Source organism: Vulpes vulpes, chromosome X (assembly GCF_048418805.1).
Source record: "Vulpes vulpes isolate BD-2025 chromosome X, VulVul3, whole genome shotgun sequence".
Taxonomy (NCBI): domain Eukaryota; kingdom Metazoa; phylum Chordata; class Mammalia; order Carnivora; family Canidae; genus Vulpes; species Vulpes vulpes.
The window spans coordinates 48118799-48136697 of NC_132796.1; the positions used below are offsets into that span (position 1 = coordinate 48118799).

General features: G+C 39.4%; 1 protein-coding gene across 11 annotated transcripts in view; it reads right to left on the reverse strand.

Moving 5' to 3' along the window:
• Positions 1-17899, reverse strand: part of VSIG4 (V-set and immunoglobulin domain containing 4) — a 69046-nt gene that overhangs the window by 15647 nt on the left and 35500 nt on the right. For 3 of the 11 annotated variants that reach the window (XM_072744868.1, XM_025987648.2, XM_025987652.2), the window contains 5 exons: positions 15134-15196; positions 14524-14601; positions 9641-9745; positions 6157-6178; positions 4860-5603 (listed from right to left, as the gene is read on the reverse strand). In XM_072744868.1, coding sequence (XP_072600969.1) covers positions 5366-5603; positions 6157-6178; positions 9641-9745; positions 14524-14601; positions 15134-15196 — 506 coding nt within the window. In that variant the 3' untranslated portion in view covers positions 4860-5365. Of the gene's footprint in view, positions 1-2171; positions 2791-4859; positions 5604-6156; positions 6179-9640; positions 9746-14523; positions 14602-15133; positions 15197-17899 lie in introns of those variants that run through there. The other 8 variants (XM_025987651.2, XM_072744871.1, XM_072744869.1 and 5 more) reach the window with 5 other exon arrangements.

The window sequence follows — 17899 nt, forward strand, 5'->3', positions numbered from 1 at the left end:
AAATGCCACAGCTATCAGGCCTGAGGACCCCTGTCTGGGCACTGGGGCCTCATATACAGTCCCAACTGGGCCTTCTCTTAGGATTCATCTTCTGGTTGGGAGCCTTATGCTTATTTTGCTCACTTCCCTATTATATTTAGGCTAGTCCCTTGCCTCTGCAGTTTCTCTGGGGCTCAAGGTGTGACTCCTTTTTCTTTCTTTCCCTCCAGGGCCACATCTCCCAGGAAGATCTTGCATTCCTACTGAAACCCCTGGCCTGGCCTCCTGCAGTGCCACACTCCGTGTATTTGACAAGCTGAGTTAGACACTCCATGTGGAAGAGTGTCAGTTTGTCAAATACCCTAAGTGCGGCACATGCCTAACAGCTCCAGGCCAGAAGAGTTGGGATACAACAAATAAACTGCCAGCTGGATAAAAGATCACTCGCCAAACATGAACTAAGCTCTCATAAGTTATTTTAAGTGACTTTGAGGAAACTGAAGTACCCTGATGTTGCCAGGGGAAAAATAAGGCAACTCTTGAAGCTATAGCCCTGGACTGTTTCTACATTGTCAGAGCCTGAGGGGGATATAATGGTCTTGAAAAGGTATATAGGGCCCAGGGATGGAAGTACTCTTTGATATATATATATTTTCTTTATTCACATTCCTCTTACAGAGTCTCCCAATAAGAACACCAAAATTTTTACACAAGCTTCATGACAGAGCTTAGAAACCCACTTTCCTGAAACTCAGCCTGGGCTTTTTTTTTTTAATTTTAAAAAATTATTTATGAGAGAGAGAGAGAGAGAGAGAGAGAGATATTGATGCAGAGACACAGGCAGAGGGAGAAGCAGGCTCCATGCAGGGAGCCCGACGTGGGACTCAATCCCGGGACTCCAGGATCATGCCTGGGCTGAACACAGGCGCTAAACCGATGAGCCACCCAGGGATCCCCCTCAGCCTGGGCTTCTAAACACATTTTGAACTTATCTATCTTTTACCTTGTCCTCATGTCTTTTTTTCCTTCTGGTAATACTTTCTCCATTGTTTTCTGCCTATTCAATTATTTCTCATTATTCTGGCCTAGCCAAAGTCCAGCCTCCCCAAGGACCTTTATTAATCTATATTTTAACCTATATTTTCTTCTTTTTCATTCAAACACTCCTTGCCTTGGTCCTTTTCTTTTCTTTTCTTTTCTTTTCTTTTCTTCTTTTCGTTTCTTTTCTTTTCTTTTCTTTTTTATTGGAGTTCAATTTGCCAACATATAACATAACACCCAGTGCTCATCCCATCAAGTGCCCCCCTCAGTGCCCATTACCCAGTCACCCCAACCCCCTTTCCACCACACCTTGTTCTTTTTCCAGAGTTAGGTGTCTCTCATGTTCTGTCACCCTCACTGATATTTCCCACTCATTTTCTCTCCTTTCCCCTTTATTCCATTTCACTATTTTTTATATTCCCAAATAAATGAGACAGACCATATAATGTTTGTCCTTCACTGATTGACTTGCTTCACTCAGCACAATACTTACCAGTTCCATCCATGTTGAAGCAAATGGTGGGTATTTGTCATTTCTAATGGCTGAGTAATATTCCATTGTATACATATACCACATCTTCCTTATCCATTCATCTTTTGATGGACACCGAGGCTCCTTCAACAGTTTGGCTATTGTGGACATTGCTGCTATAAACATTGGGGTGCAGGTGTCCTGGTGTTTCACTGCATCTGTATCTTTGGGGTAAATCCCCAGCAGTCCAATTGCTGGGTTGTAGGGCAGTTCTATTTTTAACTATTTGAGGAACCTTCTCCTATTGCCCAATAGCACCTCTTGAAATGTTAGCAGACTTTTCCAGGGGTTATTTTTGAAGTTCCCACTAAATTGTGAAGACAACACTATGTTTCCTTGATTGCTATCTTCCCTTTCAATCTCCACTCCAGCATGTAGCTCAATATTCTGGGTACAGAAAATAATAAATGTTTACTGATTGATTGACTTCATACTAGATCATTATTCTTGGTTTTGGGTCAAAATGCTGTCCAGGAATTTTGTGAAGAAAATTAAACTGTAGTCATCATAATTCTGTAGGATATGTGAGGTAAGAATCAAGATTGAGGGGTTTCCTCCTGAGAAATAGGGTCAAGGGCTGGAGAAGAAGGGCAAAAAAAAAGTAGACACAGAGGGCAAATATGTTTTGGAATTATTTGATAACTCAAAGTAATACAGGTGCTTTATTGCAGGATTTTCAGAGCTTTTAATATTCTATATTGTATTAGAAATATCCAATAGAAATCTGTAGAAGGTAGCATTTCTCATGCCTATCTCATCATGGAATTTTTTTTCCCTATAGGCCATCTCTTTTTTATGGTCTTAATGTTTATTTTATTAGGTTTCATTTCAGTGCAAAGCAACTATGTTGAATATTTAAAAAATTAACAATTACAAACATCTTGGAAAGGATTCTTCTTCCCCTATATCCTAGATTAAATTGTATCTTCCAAAAGAAAATACCTTATACTTGTAGAACTCAGAACTTAAGAAAGTGACCTTATTTGGGAATGGGGTGCTAAGATGTAATTAGTAAAGATGAGATGATGACAGTGTGGGGTGGCCTCCTAATTCAATTGACTAGTGTGTTTGTAATAAGACACTCAGATGGAGACATGGAGGGCTTCGTGAGAGGGTGGAGGCAGAGACGGTGGTTCTGCAGCTGCAACCAAGGAACCTCAAATTTTGTCCTCAAATTTCTCACAGTTATGGAGAAGCAAGGATTCCTCTGCAGGTTCCAGACAGAACGTGGCAAGGCCCTAGAAATGTTGGAAATGTGTATGAACAGGAGAAATTCATTTCTATTGTTTTAAGCCACCTAATTTGTGGTGCTTTGTATGGCAGCCCTAGAAAAATAATATACCCAAAAATCAATAAATAGATTCAGGAAAAGTCACTAATAAGTGGAATGTGGCTGAACAATGAAATTATTTCTCAATTATAAAATTGTTAGATATGAAGTTTGATTTTACCCACTGTACTATGTCTGCTGAAAGAGGAAATCTCCTACATTGCTGGTGAGAATATAAATTGTTAAACAAATTTTGGAACATCAATTTTAAATTCTATCAATATATATATATATATATATATATATATATATATATATATATATATATATAATTTGCATCAGCATTACAAATTTTTGAAATCAGTTCTACTGAAAATTATCTAGCTAATACACTCCAAGATAAATACACAGGTGCATCTAGTTAAGACATGTTACATAACAAATAATTGAAAGCAACATGAATATTTCTCTGTGGAAAAGTGGTGAAATCTCTTGGCCAATACTTGGGAAACTGCCACACAGGGACATCATATCTTCTCTCTCTTTTGAGGATCTCCTATTCCAGCTTTCACTCACTAGCCATCTGCTGTTTTCCTCTCATGTTTGTTTAGCCAACACTGTAGCTTTTGGCTAGTCCTATACCTAGGACTCTCTTCCTGGCTTGTCTTATATGGAAAAGAGTATTCGTTTTTGGTCAAAGATGATACCCAGAAGTTTTCTGCTGCAATGAATATGCTCCTAGGAATTCACAGACCTGTTTTCTGGTCTCTGTTCTACCACTGACTTGATGTGTGTGATGTTTGACTGTTACTGCTCCTCTCTAGGCTTTATTTCCTCAAGTGTAATATGGAAGGATTAAAATCAATAATCTCTAAGCCTTTGGAGACAAGAGAATCCATGGAGGTCCATAGGTTCTATGGGGTTGTCAAGGGAATATCCCTGGGATTAGGGCTCCTTTTACCAGTGGACATGTAATTAGGATTCTCTTTCTAACCCCAGTCATTCCTTTCTTTAAGGGTAGTGGGAAGAGATAATTTTTTTCCCTGAGGGTGTGGGGTCTGGACACAGCTGTTTCATGAAGGAAGCTGAAGTTTCCACTCGGTGGGTCCCTGTTTCAGAGGCTTGTAAGCATGATGGGTGGGGAAAAACAAGTTGCTCCTTTCACCAACAATGTGAATCTGGCATATGGGCATGAGAAAAACATTGAGGTTTAGACCATGGACTTGGCAGGTTGGTGGTGTTGAATTAGAGGATTCCTTCTTGTTCATTTCTTTGTACTGTTTTGATTTCTGTAATCATACCAAAGGAGAGAAGTTCCTGGTGAAACTGAGCTGACATGGGGACCGCACTGGAACCCAAAGTGGCAAAAACAGCTTCCGTGAAGAGCAAAGAGGTTGATTTGACATGAATTATATGAGGGAAAGGAAGTAGTCATGAGCCACCCTAAATAAGGTTTTTATAGAAGAGACTGAAATAAAGCTGTATGCATGCATGCACACACACAAGTGGACACACACACACACACACACACCCCTACACTCCTATTTCCCATTTACGCTTGAGGAAAAAGACTTCCTTGCTTTGACCTCCTACTCAAAATTGTAATAAGAGGCCAGGGCATAGAGATAAATTATGATGAATACAACTACTGCAAAGATTTTACAATTCTAGGAGGTAGAAATTTTGAGGGTGATATATTCATGCTTTGGAAGGAAAGGGAGCCCTTTATCTCTTCATCCACAGTCTCCTGAAACATAAGAATGGTTCCTTCATTTTCAGCTTCATAACTGATTTAAGAGAGTCATCCAGGTGTAGTTGGCTGGGTAACAAGGGAGGGAATGGAAGGCAGCTGGGTACTAATTTGCCAAACATTCATTATGTCCCAGATGAGCCCATCTCTGAAGTAACTTAAAGTGGCATGGGTGGGAAAGAAAAAGACCAAGAATGAAAAGGTTTTATTTATAATTCCAAACATCTCAACTAGTCTCACTTTAATCACTTAGTAGGTACTTGAGAGAAGACCAATACAATCAAGAATGATATGATTAGATATTTATTGAGCACTAAAAGAATATCAGAGCACTAGACTAACAGTTCAGGAGCAAAACTGAACCCTGGCCTGTTACATAAAAATCTTAAAAGCTATCTGGCCTTGAAAAAAGGGAAGTGATGTTGGACACAACTAGTCCCTTGAGCTGGCAAAGTTGTTTCCTTATGGTCTTCTGGTGGCAAGAGGCCAAAGTTGAGTGACATCTGGAGGCATGGTGACTATGTCTTAGTGCTATGGGAACTTCCTGCTGGTGTTTAAAGAGAAGCAGCAGAAGAAGAGATAGCAGAAGGGCCTAAGGCCTGACCCAGAAGGCTTGTTTAAAAGTGCATATGGTAACTTTTTAAGCAAAGCCAGCCACTCTTAGAAACCTCAGTGTTGGCAGGGAAGACACAATAGGTTATCCAGGGAGAGATGCAGCAGGGAAGGCAGCTATGCAGAAGACAGGGACTGAATAGGCAATTATGGCAGCAGACCCTGGCTTAGTAGGGCATTTTTAGCAGACACTCTTATCCTTGGTTGCCAAAAGCTCATAATCTGGAGAAACTGTGTGCAGCAGATGAGTGTAGTCACTGTTGATCTGGGTGATGATCTGGTACTCTTGGCCCAGGCAGGAATCGTCAGAGTAGTCATTCCCTGGAGTTTGGGAAGATGGCTCTTCGCTGGAGCAGCCACTTGTGAAAATGGCCACTCTCCAGTTTTCACCAGAATTTCTGGCCTGCCTGGTATGTATCCTGTGGTTCAAGATCCCACAACCCATAAAAAGAGACTTCAGGCTGGGACTTTAGTTTCCCACACTTCTGTCCCAATTCTTGCCAACTGACCCTTAGGCTCTTGTTATCAAGGGATTCTGGGAAAAGGAGGCTGATGGACATGCATTATCCTGTGTGATCAGGGAGCCAAGAAAGAATCTCAGAGGTGCTTCAGAGAGGGAAGAAAGCAGTGCCCCAGCCCTGAAGGCCTCTGGGCTTAGAAATGGGTTTGAACCACCTCTTCTTCCTCCGTGCCAGTGACAAACAGAATGAGGGCAGGGAAATGTTCAGAAAATGGAAGAGACAGAACATGAGAGATGAATAACTCTGGGAAACAAACAAGGTGTGGTGGAAGGGGAGGTGCGTGGGGGGTTGGGGTGACTGGGTGACAGGCACTGAGGGGGATACTTGATGGGTTGAGCACTGGGTGTTATACTATATGTTGGCAAATCAAACTCCAATAAAAATACAAAAAATTAATTAAAAACATCAAAATAAAACAAAAAAGAAAATGGAAGAGCAGAGGGAGTCTTACCTGGCCACTTCATAGACATGCTCTAAAAAAGAAGGAGGAATCAAGTCAGAATTCTCCATGGGGAGTGGACAAGGGCCAAATGTGGACAAATGAGGGAATGGGAGACAGAGAAGAGGGCCACAATTGGAAGGTATTGGGAAGGTAAATTAAAGCACAGGAATACAGATTTCTCAGAGTAAAGAAGAGGAAGCACACTTGGTTACTACCCTCTCTGACATACTTTGACTCAGAACATTGGGCTGAAACAGTTGCTTCATGTGGTAGGGTAAAGGACACTGGAACTGGACTCACTCCCCCAACCAGGAGTCTCTTGCCAAAGGTTCTTCAGGAGTTTTTGTCTAAACTTGGTGGCCAGGCCAGAGCCCAGGCAGAATGGGCTGAGATAATCTGTCAGGGACCATGACCAAAGCCATTTCCTTTATTTATTTATTTATTTATTTATTTATTTATTTATTTATTTTTTAATTAATTTTTATTGGTGTTCAATTTACCAACATACAGAAAAACACCCAGTGCTCATCCCGTCAAGTGTCCACCTCAGTGCCCATCACCCATTCCCCTCCAACACCCGCCCTCCTCCCCCCTTCCACCACCCCTAGTTCGTTTCCCCGAGTTAGGAGTCTTTATGTTCTGTCTCCCTTCCTGATATTTCCCAACATTTCTTCTCCCTTCCTTTATATTCCCTTTCACTATTATTTATATTCCCCAAATGAATGAGAACATACACTGCCAAAGCCATTTCCAAATGCACTCATCCACCATGCGCCCAGGAAAGGTCCTGGAGTAGATCACCATTGCTCCCTAGTGTCTGTGAAGGAGAACTATCTACATTCCGTGAAGGTTTAAAGGCTCTATAACCTGGTACTAGATGGATGTCTCTTGGTACTGCCCTCCAATAGTTTATAATTTTACACGAATACAACTGGTAATGTGTGCATTAAACCAGAACAAAGCAAACAGAGCATGTTACACATCCTCTACTTTGTGATACTGCCCTGTGTTTCCATGTCTTACCTCCCCTATTGGCCTGGTAGCTCTTCATAATACACGTGTTGTCTTTTTCATTTTTATATGCCCAATGCCTGGCACATAGTAAGCAATTAGTAACTACATGTTAAACTGAATTGATGGCTCAAGGCTATCTCTTATAGATAGGTAAATAATAGAAATACTGGAAAGGCAATCCAGAAGGGAAAAAGCATAAAGTCATGAGGTGTATAGCCTATTTGCCTGTTTGACTCCAGTAACTGAAAATGAAAGTAAGGAGTGGTGAGGGTCAAGAAGATAGGGTACATAAGAGAGGACCTTTAATGGAATGCAACACTTTGACTTCTATAATCTGGGCCCAGAGCAACCTTGGAAGGTTTTTGAGAGAAAAACAATTAAATATGGTAACAGTTTATACCTAGTCTCACTGAGACTATGAAGAAGGTTTTCCTTTAGTATTCATTGGATTTGTGGCTACTTGAGATATCTCTACTTTCAAGTTCAGCCTCATGGGTCATAGCCATGCTTACTGGCCAAAACCAGAGCTTATACTTAAGACCAAGGAGAAAGAAATATTCATGGCTCCCTTCTTGCCTTTGGCTGGAGAAAGCCAGGATGTAAACCAGGTTATTTGGGAATAGGAGCTTCTGCAGAGAAAAAGACACTACTGTTAGGCAAAATGGCCAGTGCAGAAGGCATTGAGGTGTAGCTAGGTTTTACGTAGAAATCAACATCCAAACTCTTTTTCCTCCTCTGTTGGCTCACAGGTGTTAAATGGCCCTGATAACTGTACCTTCATAATGCCACTCATTTGCTTAAAAAAAACCAAACTGGTGACTTTTAGTTCTTTGCAATGCCTAGAGAAAATTTTCCAAGTTACTTAGCCTGTTATTTAAGACACTCTATAATCAGGAGTAAACTTTCCTTTTCCTCTGCATTTACCCATGAATTTTCTACATTGATGACCCCACTCACAGTCATCTTTTAAGCCTTTGCACTTTTACTCATGTAGTTCCTCCTTCCTGATATTGCCTTCTAATTTGTTTTCATCCTCCAAGACCTGGTCTAACTCCCATCTCCTCATAAAAGCCCTTGTTAATCACTTCAGCCCTAAGTAGCTCTCTTCTCCTCTGGAAACCTTTGACATTGATTGTTTTCTCAAGGTTTTGAGTCTATAGAATTTATTGTTATGTGTGGATATTGAAAAGCTTCATGTTTCTACTTGAATTTTCTAAATAAATTATAGGCAAATTGAGGCCAAGGATTGTGACTTTTGTTTCTCTTGCATCCTTGTTAGACAACCCATTACAGGGATGGTTTTGTACTGAGCTGGATACCAAAAATTTGTGAGTTAACTTCCATATTTGCAAATGGCATATCAGATAAAGGGCTAGTATGCAAGATCTATAAAGAACGTATTAAACTCAACAGCAAAGAAACAAACAATCCAATCATGAAATGGGAAAAGACATGAACAGAAATTTCACCCAAGAAGACATAGACATGGCCAACAAGCACATGAGAAAATGCTCCGCATCACTTGCCATCAGGGAAATACAAATCAAAACTATAATGAAATACCACCTCACACCAGTGAGAATGGTGAAAATTAACAAGTCAGGAAACAAATGTTGGAGAGGATGTGGAGAAAGGGGAACCCTCTTGCACTGTTGGTGGGAATGTGAACTGGGGCAGCCACTCTGGAAAACTGTGTGGAGGTTCCTTAGAGAGTTAAAAATAGAACTACCCTATGACCCAGCAATTGCACTGCTGGGATTTACTCCAAAGATACAGATGCAGTGAAGCAACAGGACACCTGCACCCCAATGTTTGTAGCAGCAATGTCTACAATAGCCAAACTGTGGAAGGAGCCCCAGTATCCACCAAAAGATGAATCGATAAAGAAGATGTGGTATATATATATATATATATATATATATATATATATATATATGAATATTACTCAGCCATTAGAAATGATGAATACCCACCATTTGCTTCAACGTGGATGGAACTGAAGGGTACTATGGTGAGTGAAGTAAATTAATCAGAGAAGGACAATCATTATATGGTTTCACTCATACAAGGAATATAAAACATAGTGAAAGGGATTACAAGGGGAAAGGAGAGACAATGAGTGGGAAAAATCAGAGAGGGTGACAAAACATGAGAGACTCCTAACATGGGAAACAAAAAAGGGGTAGTGGAAGGAGAGGTGGGCAGGAGGAATGAGGTGACTGGGTGACAGGCACTGAGTGAGGCACTTGATGGGATGAGGCCTGGGTGTTATGTTATATGTTGGCAAATTGAACTCCAATAAAAAAAATATACAAAAAAACTTCCATAAATCATATTGTCATTGTTGGCTTGCATGTCTGTCTCCATGCACACCTACCCTCAATCCCAAACTAGGCTGGGAGCCCTTTGAAATTATGCCTTACTATATTGTCAGAATGAATTAATAAGCAAAAGCCACTCAATAGTACTCATCACTCACCTTGTTGAGATGTCTTCCGGCAGACCATGACATAAGCCATGATGAAGACCACAATACAGCATAGGGAAATGATGAGAACAATAGAAAACACAGGCAGGCCCTTTCCTAGGAGGTAAAACAAGACCAAGAGGTATATGGTTGAAAATGAATTCAGAAACAGAGATTCCAAGGACCAGCCCAGACCAGCCCATAACTCTTTCTTTTCTACTTTTAACTTTCTCCTACCTTTATTAGCTAACCAGAGAGACAAACAAGACCCTAAACCTATGAGAAAGACTTCCAGAGGCTACAGACTCCATGTATAAACATATTCTTCCAAATCCTCTAATTGATGGCTAATTGGCCTGGGCATTTGAACTAGTCCTCCATGCTTTCCTTGGGGCCATGAATAGAGCTTTTCACCTACTCTTAAGAGAAAGTAGTCCCTTGACTTCCCGCTTCACAAAAATGCTACCTTATTGATATTCTGGTCAATTGCTTCTAGGAAAAACATTTATTTCCCCTTGGGGAAGCATCTTACACTGGTGTTGAGAATGGAAACTGGTGCAACCACTCTGGAAAACATGGAGGTTCCTCAAAGGTTAAAGATAAAATACCCTTGACCCAGCAATTGCACTTCTAGGTATTTATCCAAAGGATACAAACATAGTGATTCAAAGGGGCACATTCTCCCTAATGTTTATAGTAGCAATGTCCACAATAGCCAAAATGTGGAAATATCTCAGATGTTCATTGACAGATGAATGGATATATATATATATATATATATATATATATATATATCACTCCTTTTTTTAAATTTTTATTTATTTATGATAGGCACACAGGGAGAGAGAGAGAGAGGCAGAGACACAGGCAGAGGGAGAAGCAGGCTCCATGCACCGGGAGCCCGATGTGGGATTCGATCCCGGGTCTCCAGGATCACGCCCTGGGCCAAAGGCAGGCACTAAACCGCCGCACCACCCAGGGATCCCTTTTTTTCTTTTTTTTAATGCAAAACCAATTTATTTCCATGTTCAACAATGAAGATTGGGATACTATTAAAAGTAAAGCAGTCTTCTGTCAAATAGAGATCCAGATTTTTAAGTAGCTGCTTTTGGGAACTACTACGATGGAAGACTTGCTGTGTTGCCTTCAGATGTTAAGCCTGTCTGCCTGATGCTTCACCAAACTGTTCCGAGATGCCTTCCTTCGAAGTCAGCCTTTCTAATTCCTTCTGATAGCTATGCTGGTATTCCAGATATTTTATGTTCCTCTTCTGTTTACCCACGAACTTTTTCAGGAATTATATATATATAATATCTCATAATATTAGTCATCCAAAAGAATGAAATATTACCATCTGCAATGACATGGATGGAACTAGAAGGTATTATGCTAGGCGAAATAAGTCAGAGAAAGAAATACCATATGATTTCACTCATGTGGAATTTAAGAAACAAAAAAGATGAGCATAGGGGAAGGGAAGGAAAAATAAGATAAAAACAGAGGGAGGCAAACCATAAGAGACTCTTTTTTTTTCTTTAAGATTTTATTTATTTATTCATGAGAGGAGAGAGAGAGAGAGAGAGAGAGAGAGAGAGAGAGAGAGGCAAAGACACAGTTAGAGGGAGAAGCAGGCTCCATGCAGGGAGCCCAACGTGGGACTCAATCCCATGTTGGAGTCCAGGGACTCTAGGATCATGCCCGGGGCTGAACACAGGACCTAAACCACTAAGCCACCCAGGCTGCTCCCCCATAAGACTCTTAACTCTAGAAAACAAACTGAAGGTTGCTGAAGGGGAGGTGGGTGGGGAATTGCATAATTGGGTGGTGATCATTAAGAAGGACACTTGATGTAATGAGCACTGGGTGTTATATGCAACTGATGAATCACTAAACTCTACCCTGACACTAATAACACACTATATGCTAACTAAATTGAATTTAAAATTAACAATTAAAAAAAATAATTCTTTTCTTCACACTCTCTGGACAAGTGCTCAGTTTTCTTTTTCCTCAAAACATATTTCCACTGGGTCCCATGAGTTAACTATCCCAACTATGCCTGCAATCTGAAGGAAACCATTGGACTAGGCTTCCAGTCCTAGATCTGTTATTTACTTGTATTACTGTGGTAGGCAGAACAATGGTTATCCAAAGATGTTCACATACAAATCCCCATAACCCATGAGTATTTTAGTTTAAATTATAAGGAGGAATTAAGGTTTCAGATATTCTTAAGGTTGCTAATTAGCTGACCATGAGATGGGGAGATTATCTTGATTACCTGAGCAGGCTCAATGTAATCACAAGGGTCATTTAAAAGTGGAAAAGGGAAACAAAGGAGATCAAAGTTAGACAGAGATTTGAGGATGTTACATTGCTAGCTTTGAAAATGATGGAAGGGGGCCAAGAACCAAGAAAGATTAGTAGCTTCTAGAAGCCAGAAAAAACAAAGAAACTGATTCTTCCCCCAAAGTCTCCAGCAAAAAACACTGCCCTGCTAATACCTTGATCTTAGCCCAGTGTGTCAGATGATCTCTAGGAGTATATGATAATACATTTGTGTTATTTTAAGGCACTAAGTTTGATGTACTAATTTTTACAGCCATCAGAGAAAAATAAATACAGTGGCTTTACTCAAATTATTGAGTAGGCCTTAGTTTTCCCACAAGTTCAATGAAAAGATTACATAATATCACAGGGAATCTGGGAGGTTCAGTCAGTTTGGCATCTGCCTTGAGCTCAGGTCATGATCCCAGGGTCCTGGGATCAAACCCCACGTCAGGCACCCTTCTTAGCAGGGAGTCTGCTTCTCCCTCTCCCCTGCCGTCACTCATGCTCTTTCTCAAATAAAGAAATAAAATCTTAAATGAAGAGAAAAGATTATATAATGTCTAATATACTTGTAGCTACAGTATTCTGAATTTAGGGGGTGAGACCAGGGGATAGAGATAGGGAAAGGAATTTCACTGTCCTTAGGATTTGTTGTTGCAACTGGCTTTATTTTCACCAGACCCTAAAATATTTTGTCTTAGAAATCTGGAATATTACTTAATCATAAAAAAGAATAATACTTTGTGGTTTGCAAAATCATGGATGGATCTAGAAGGTATCATGCTAAATGAAATAAGTCAGTCAAAGAAAAACAAATACCATATGACTTTACTCATATGTAGAATTTAAGAAATAAAACAAATGTACAAAGAAAATAAGCAACAAGACTCTTAAATATAGAGAAAAACTGATGACTATCATTGGGGATGTGGGTGGGGGAATGGGTGAAATAAGTGAAGGGGATTAAGAGTACACTTATGATGAGTGCTGAGCATGTATAGAATTGTTGAATCATTACATTGTACACCTGAAACTAATATAGCACTGTGTATTACTTATACTTGAATTTAAAAAATAAATTTAAAACACCTGGTATTTGTGGTCCTCAGAACTGTGGTTGGAGATAACCCAAACTACATCTCTTCTTTGATTTCCTCTTTGACCCATTCATTGTTTAGTATCATGTTACTTAATATCAAATTATTTGTGTTTTTTCCACATTTTTTTGTGTGTGGTTGATTTCAAATTTCATAGTGTTGTGGTTAGAAAATATGCCTGGTATGATTTCATTCTTTTTGTACTTGCTAAGTTCTGATTTGTGACCTAGTATGTGATCTATTCTGGAGAGTGTCCTATGTGCACTTGAAAATCATGTGTATTCTGCTTCTTTAGGATGGAATGAGAGAATGCAAGCTATAAACTGATAAAGATTGAAGAAAAAATTCTTTGTACATGGATCCAAGTAGTAAAAACAAACAAACAAAAAAACAAATAAACAAACAAACAAAAAACACTGATGGGGGATATAGGGCACACAGCCAAGATTCTGAGAATTTTTATTCCCCCAGGTTATTTTCTCATTTTATCAAACCAACTTTCCAAAAATTATCTTCTAATCTCCCTTGTCTCATTGGATGCTGCCCTGCAAGAGGTATGGAATTATAGAAGATGGCAATATAAAGGTAGCCCACAAAACAAATTTGGGCTATGCCTAAAGATAGACAAAAAGCTGTGCAATAAGAAGGGGAGAAGTACATGGACATTAAGAAATCCACCATTATTGATACACAATCAGAGGATGAAACCATTAGTGATAGTCATCATTATTTAGCATCAAAAAATTAAAACAGATACTGACTGTAAACATAGAGTCTCAGAGACCCCCTGCTATACCAGGCATCAACACTTTTGTTGCAGGACCATGTGTAGTCTGGAGAGTTCTAAGAAATAAGGCAGAGCAGATCAGGTGATAGTAGGTTGCTCAGTGATTAATGAAAGCATATAATTATCAACTACCATAAAAGTTTTTCATTATTTTAACAATCAATGTTGCCCTAGATTGTGCATACAAGCTGACTATAAGTTCCAGATAAGACACAAAAAAAGCTTTTCTTTGAGGTTTGGATCTTAGAGATCATGACTTAAGAATCCATGAAACCTTGGAGAAATAAAAAATCAGCTGCAAGGTGCTTGGTGAACCCTGGTTAAGAGCTTACATAATAATGAGGCCCTGAAATTACCCTTACATGGTCCAATGCCCATCTTCCCAGGAGAGTTGGCTGAGGTCATGGTCCCATTCCTATTATTGTTCAGAGTGTTTGGGAGGTGAGGTGTATTACTGTGGCAATAGAGAACCAGCTAAGAACACATCTAACACTTAAATCCACTCTGGCTTTGCTCATTAATTAATTTGTATCTCTCCCTCTCAATCCCATGCACTATGCTCATCTCCAGGGCTTTTGACAATTGTGTCAAAAAGCCACAGAATAGTGTTTATTGTGCAAAGTTTCAATTGCAAAGTTCGGAGCCAAGAGGGAAGGATAGAAATCCTGGCTTTCCCTTACCTGGCTCTGCACTGGCCTCCCCAAGGTAGACATCCACTTCAGTGGTCCACTTCCAAATCAATTTCACTGTAGATGTTTCTATGAAAACAAAGTATTAGGATCCGAGTCCTCTGTTCTAGCCAAGAACTATAAGGTATAAGGTGACTGCAAAGTTTGAGTACTTTCATTGGGCATCTATGCTGAGCTTTCCAGAAATCCTGGGCATCTATTTACCATTAGTACTATGAGATGAGGTATCTTGGTTTCTTACTGTTAGTGGTGGGAAGAGGCCATGGAGGAGGCAGTGCAACATATCCAAAGTCCCATAGCAAATCAGATTAAGAGCTAAATAGAAGTCAGAATTTTCTCTTTTCCAACATGAGTATTCTAACTTTCTTACTTTTGGTTCAGAAATTTTCACAAAGAAGAGTATACATATTTATTATTTCATTTTTCACAACTTTTTAATCATTGCTACCTTTCTTTTATTTCCATTCTGTTATTGCCGTGTTTTCTCCGAGGAACTCAGTGACCTCTTACTACCTATATAATGGCATAGAATCTCCTCCTTTGCCTTCCATGGCATCATTTCAGGACTCTATTGCATCCACAGAGCCACAATAAAACTCACCTTCCAAGGGAGATTGCATGGTTGTTGGTGCTTCAGTCTTAGTCTTGAGTGGCTTTGAGGAGTCTGCAAGGAAAAGCGAGGTTAGTCAAGGGCTGTGGCAGCCTTGAGTGAACAGTTGAATGCTCTGCAGAAGTTAGCAAGTAAGAAAGCCAACTAAAAATAAGTAAGTTAATGCCAGTCAAGTCCACACCTGGACCTCTCTCAACACTTTTCTCATGATGCCGTAAAGTTAGGCATCCTTCACATCATTATAAAGTAGGATTCTTAAACCAGAGTTCATAGACTCCCAAGGAATGTGTAACTAGAGTCCAGAGGGTCTTTCAATATGGATTAGAAAGACATATTTTGTTTTTACTAACTTTTGAAATTTAGCTATTAATTTTCTTGAGAGAGACTTAGAAAATACTACAAAGATGGTGGCTGTGGGTAATGTCAATGGAAATGGTAGAGTTATGACCTCTGGATATTTGTTTCCTCACAAAAGCAATACAATAACTGGCAAAATTTTTCAAATCAACTTTTTCCCCCAAATTAAAACAATAGCCAAGGGTTTGCATCAATTCATGGAACATTTTTAGAAGAAAAATACCTTAATGTTAATAATGGCAATTTTGTGCCATTTTAAGTTTCCCTAACCCCATTACTCCTCCCCAGGCCAAGAGTAACCTTGAATGAGTAGAGCAATTTAATTCCCAAACAACTCTCATTATTTGACCTGTGCAGTGATTTTCTGACTCAAAAGACTTGTCTTTACTGGTTACTCGGTGCTAAGACTCTCCCTTGGGGAGAGATATATGTGTCACACAGCTGTCTGAGACAATGGATAACAGTTGAGGGAAACAAGATACTGATCAAAAAACTTAAAAAGAAAAACTGAAGAATGAAATGTCAATGGGAGCTTTGAAAATCTTTGACACATTCCTAAGAATCTAGAAGATCACTGACAAGCATAGCACTGTGTGCATGTTCAGTTAAGACATGAGAAGGTCATAGGCTTTTACCTCTGGCTAGCCTTGAGACTCTGTGTAAGTAGGGAGTGAAAGTTATGACACAAAGTCTGCCTGTGTAAAGATATATTTCAACAGGCAACAGAGCCCTGTAGGAAAGACTGGGAAATTTATTGGTTTCAGGTATTTAAGGAAATCTCTATTCAATCATTAGCTGACCACCAAGCTAATATAGTAGAGACTTCAGTGGCCATCTATGACAAAGAATATAAAAAACTATACTGGTTTAATTCAGAAAAGTCACTAAACAAATAAACAGAAACTAGCACACAAGCAATGCCAACAATAAGCCCTGGAGAAAGAGTGAGAATCAGACTTCCAGAATTGTCACATTATATTATTTAAAAAACTCTAGTTTTCAATAAAAATGTGAGATATTCAAGAAAACTAGAAATCTCATAAACAGGTAAGAAAATCAATAAATAGAAACTGTTTCTGAGGAAGCACAGGTATTAGACTTACTAAACAAAGATTTCATTTATTTATTTATTAGATTTTATTTATTCATGAGACACATACAGAAAGAGAGTCCGAGACACAGGCAGAGGGAAAAGCAGGCTCCCTGTGGGGGACCCCAATGTGGGACTCGATCCTGGATCCCAGGGTCATGACCTGAGCCAAAGGCAGATGCTCAACTGCTGAGCCACCCAGACATCCCACTAAACAAAGATTTAAAATAAATTATTTTAAGTATGTTCAAAAGCCTAAAGGAAGCCATGTTTGAAGAACTGAAGAAATGAAGCTGATTCAAACCAAATAGAGAATGTTGATAAAGAGACACAAATAATAAAAATGGAAACCATCTACAAATACTGGAGTTGAAAGGGAAAATCACCAAAAGAAAAAAATCACTAGGGAGAAAAATTTACTAGAGCTGATTAAAGTGGCAAAAGAAAGACTCAGTAAATTTGAAAAGATGACAGTTGAAATTCGCCACTAAAACATAAAAGAAAAAGAATGAGGAAAAATGAGCAGCACCTCACAGACCTGTGGGACACCATCAAGTGTACCAATTTACACATAATAAAAGTCCTAGAAATAGAGGATGGAAAAAGACAAAATATTATTTTTAAATAACATAAAAAACTCGAATTTGATGAAAGCATTATTCTGGAAATATGAGAAGTTCAAGGAACTCCAAGTAGGAAAATAAGGGGAAAAATTATACCAAGACACATAATTAAAAGCAAAAGCCATGAAACAATATTGAAAGCAGCAAGGGAGAAGCAAGTCATCATGTATAAGAGATTCTCAATAAGATTTATGACTGATTTCTCACTCTGGAAAACAGTATGGGGATTTCTCAAAAAGTTAAAGATAGAATTTCCTTTGACCCAGCAATTAAACTACGAGGTAATTATCTAAAAGCCAAAAAAATAATAATGATTTGAAAAAGTACATGCACTCCAATGTTTATAGCAGCACTACCTGGTTAAAGAAGATACGGTGTACAACACAAGGTTGTGCCTGTGGGGAAGGAGGGCAAAAGCCCAGGAGCAGACAACGTGGTCTGAGGATCCCCTGGGTTGCACGGGGAGAAAGAGTTCCCCTTCCTGGAGTGCATTTGGGAGAGGTGACACTGACTCTCAGGGGACAAAAGAGAAGGTGGGTGCTATTGAGCAGCCCCATTAATTAGCATAGTAGCAGAGGCAGTTGCTGAAGGCTGCTAACCTGGAAGCGAGCTTTAGGTTATGCTTTAACATAAACTCCTAGCCCCACATGGTCATGTGACTGCATTTCTAGCACAAAATAGCACCAG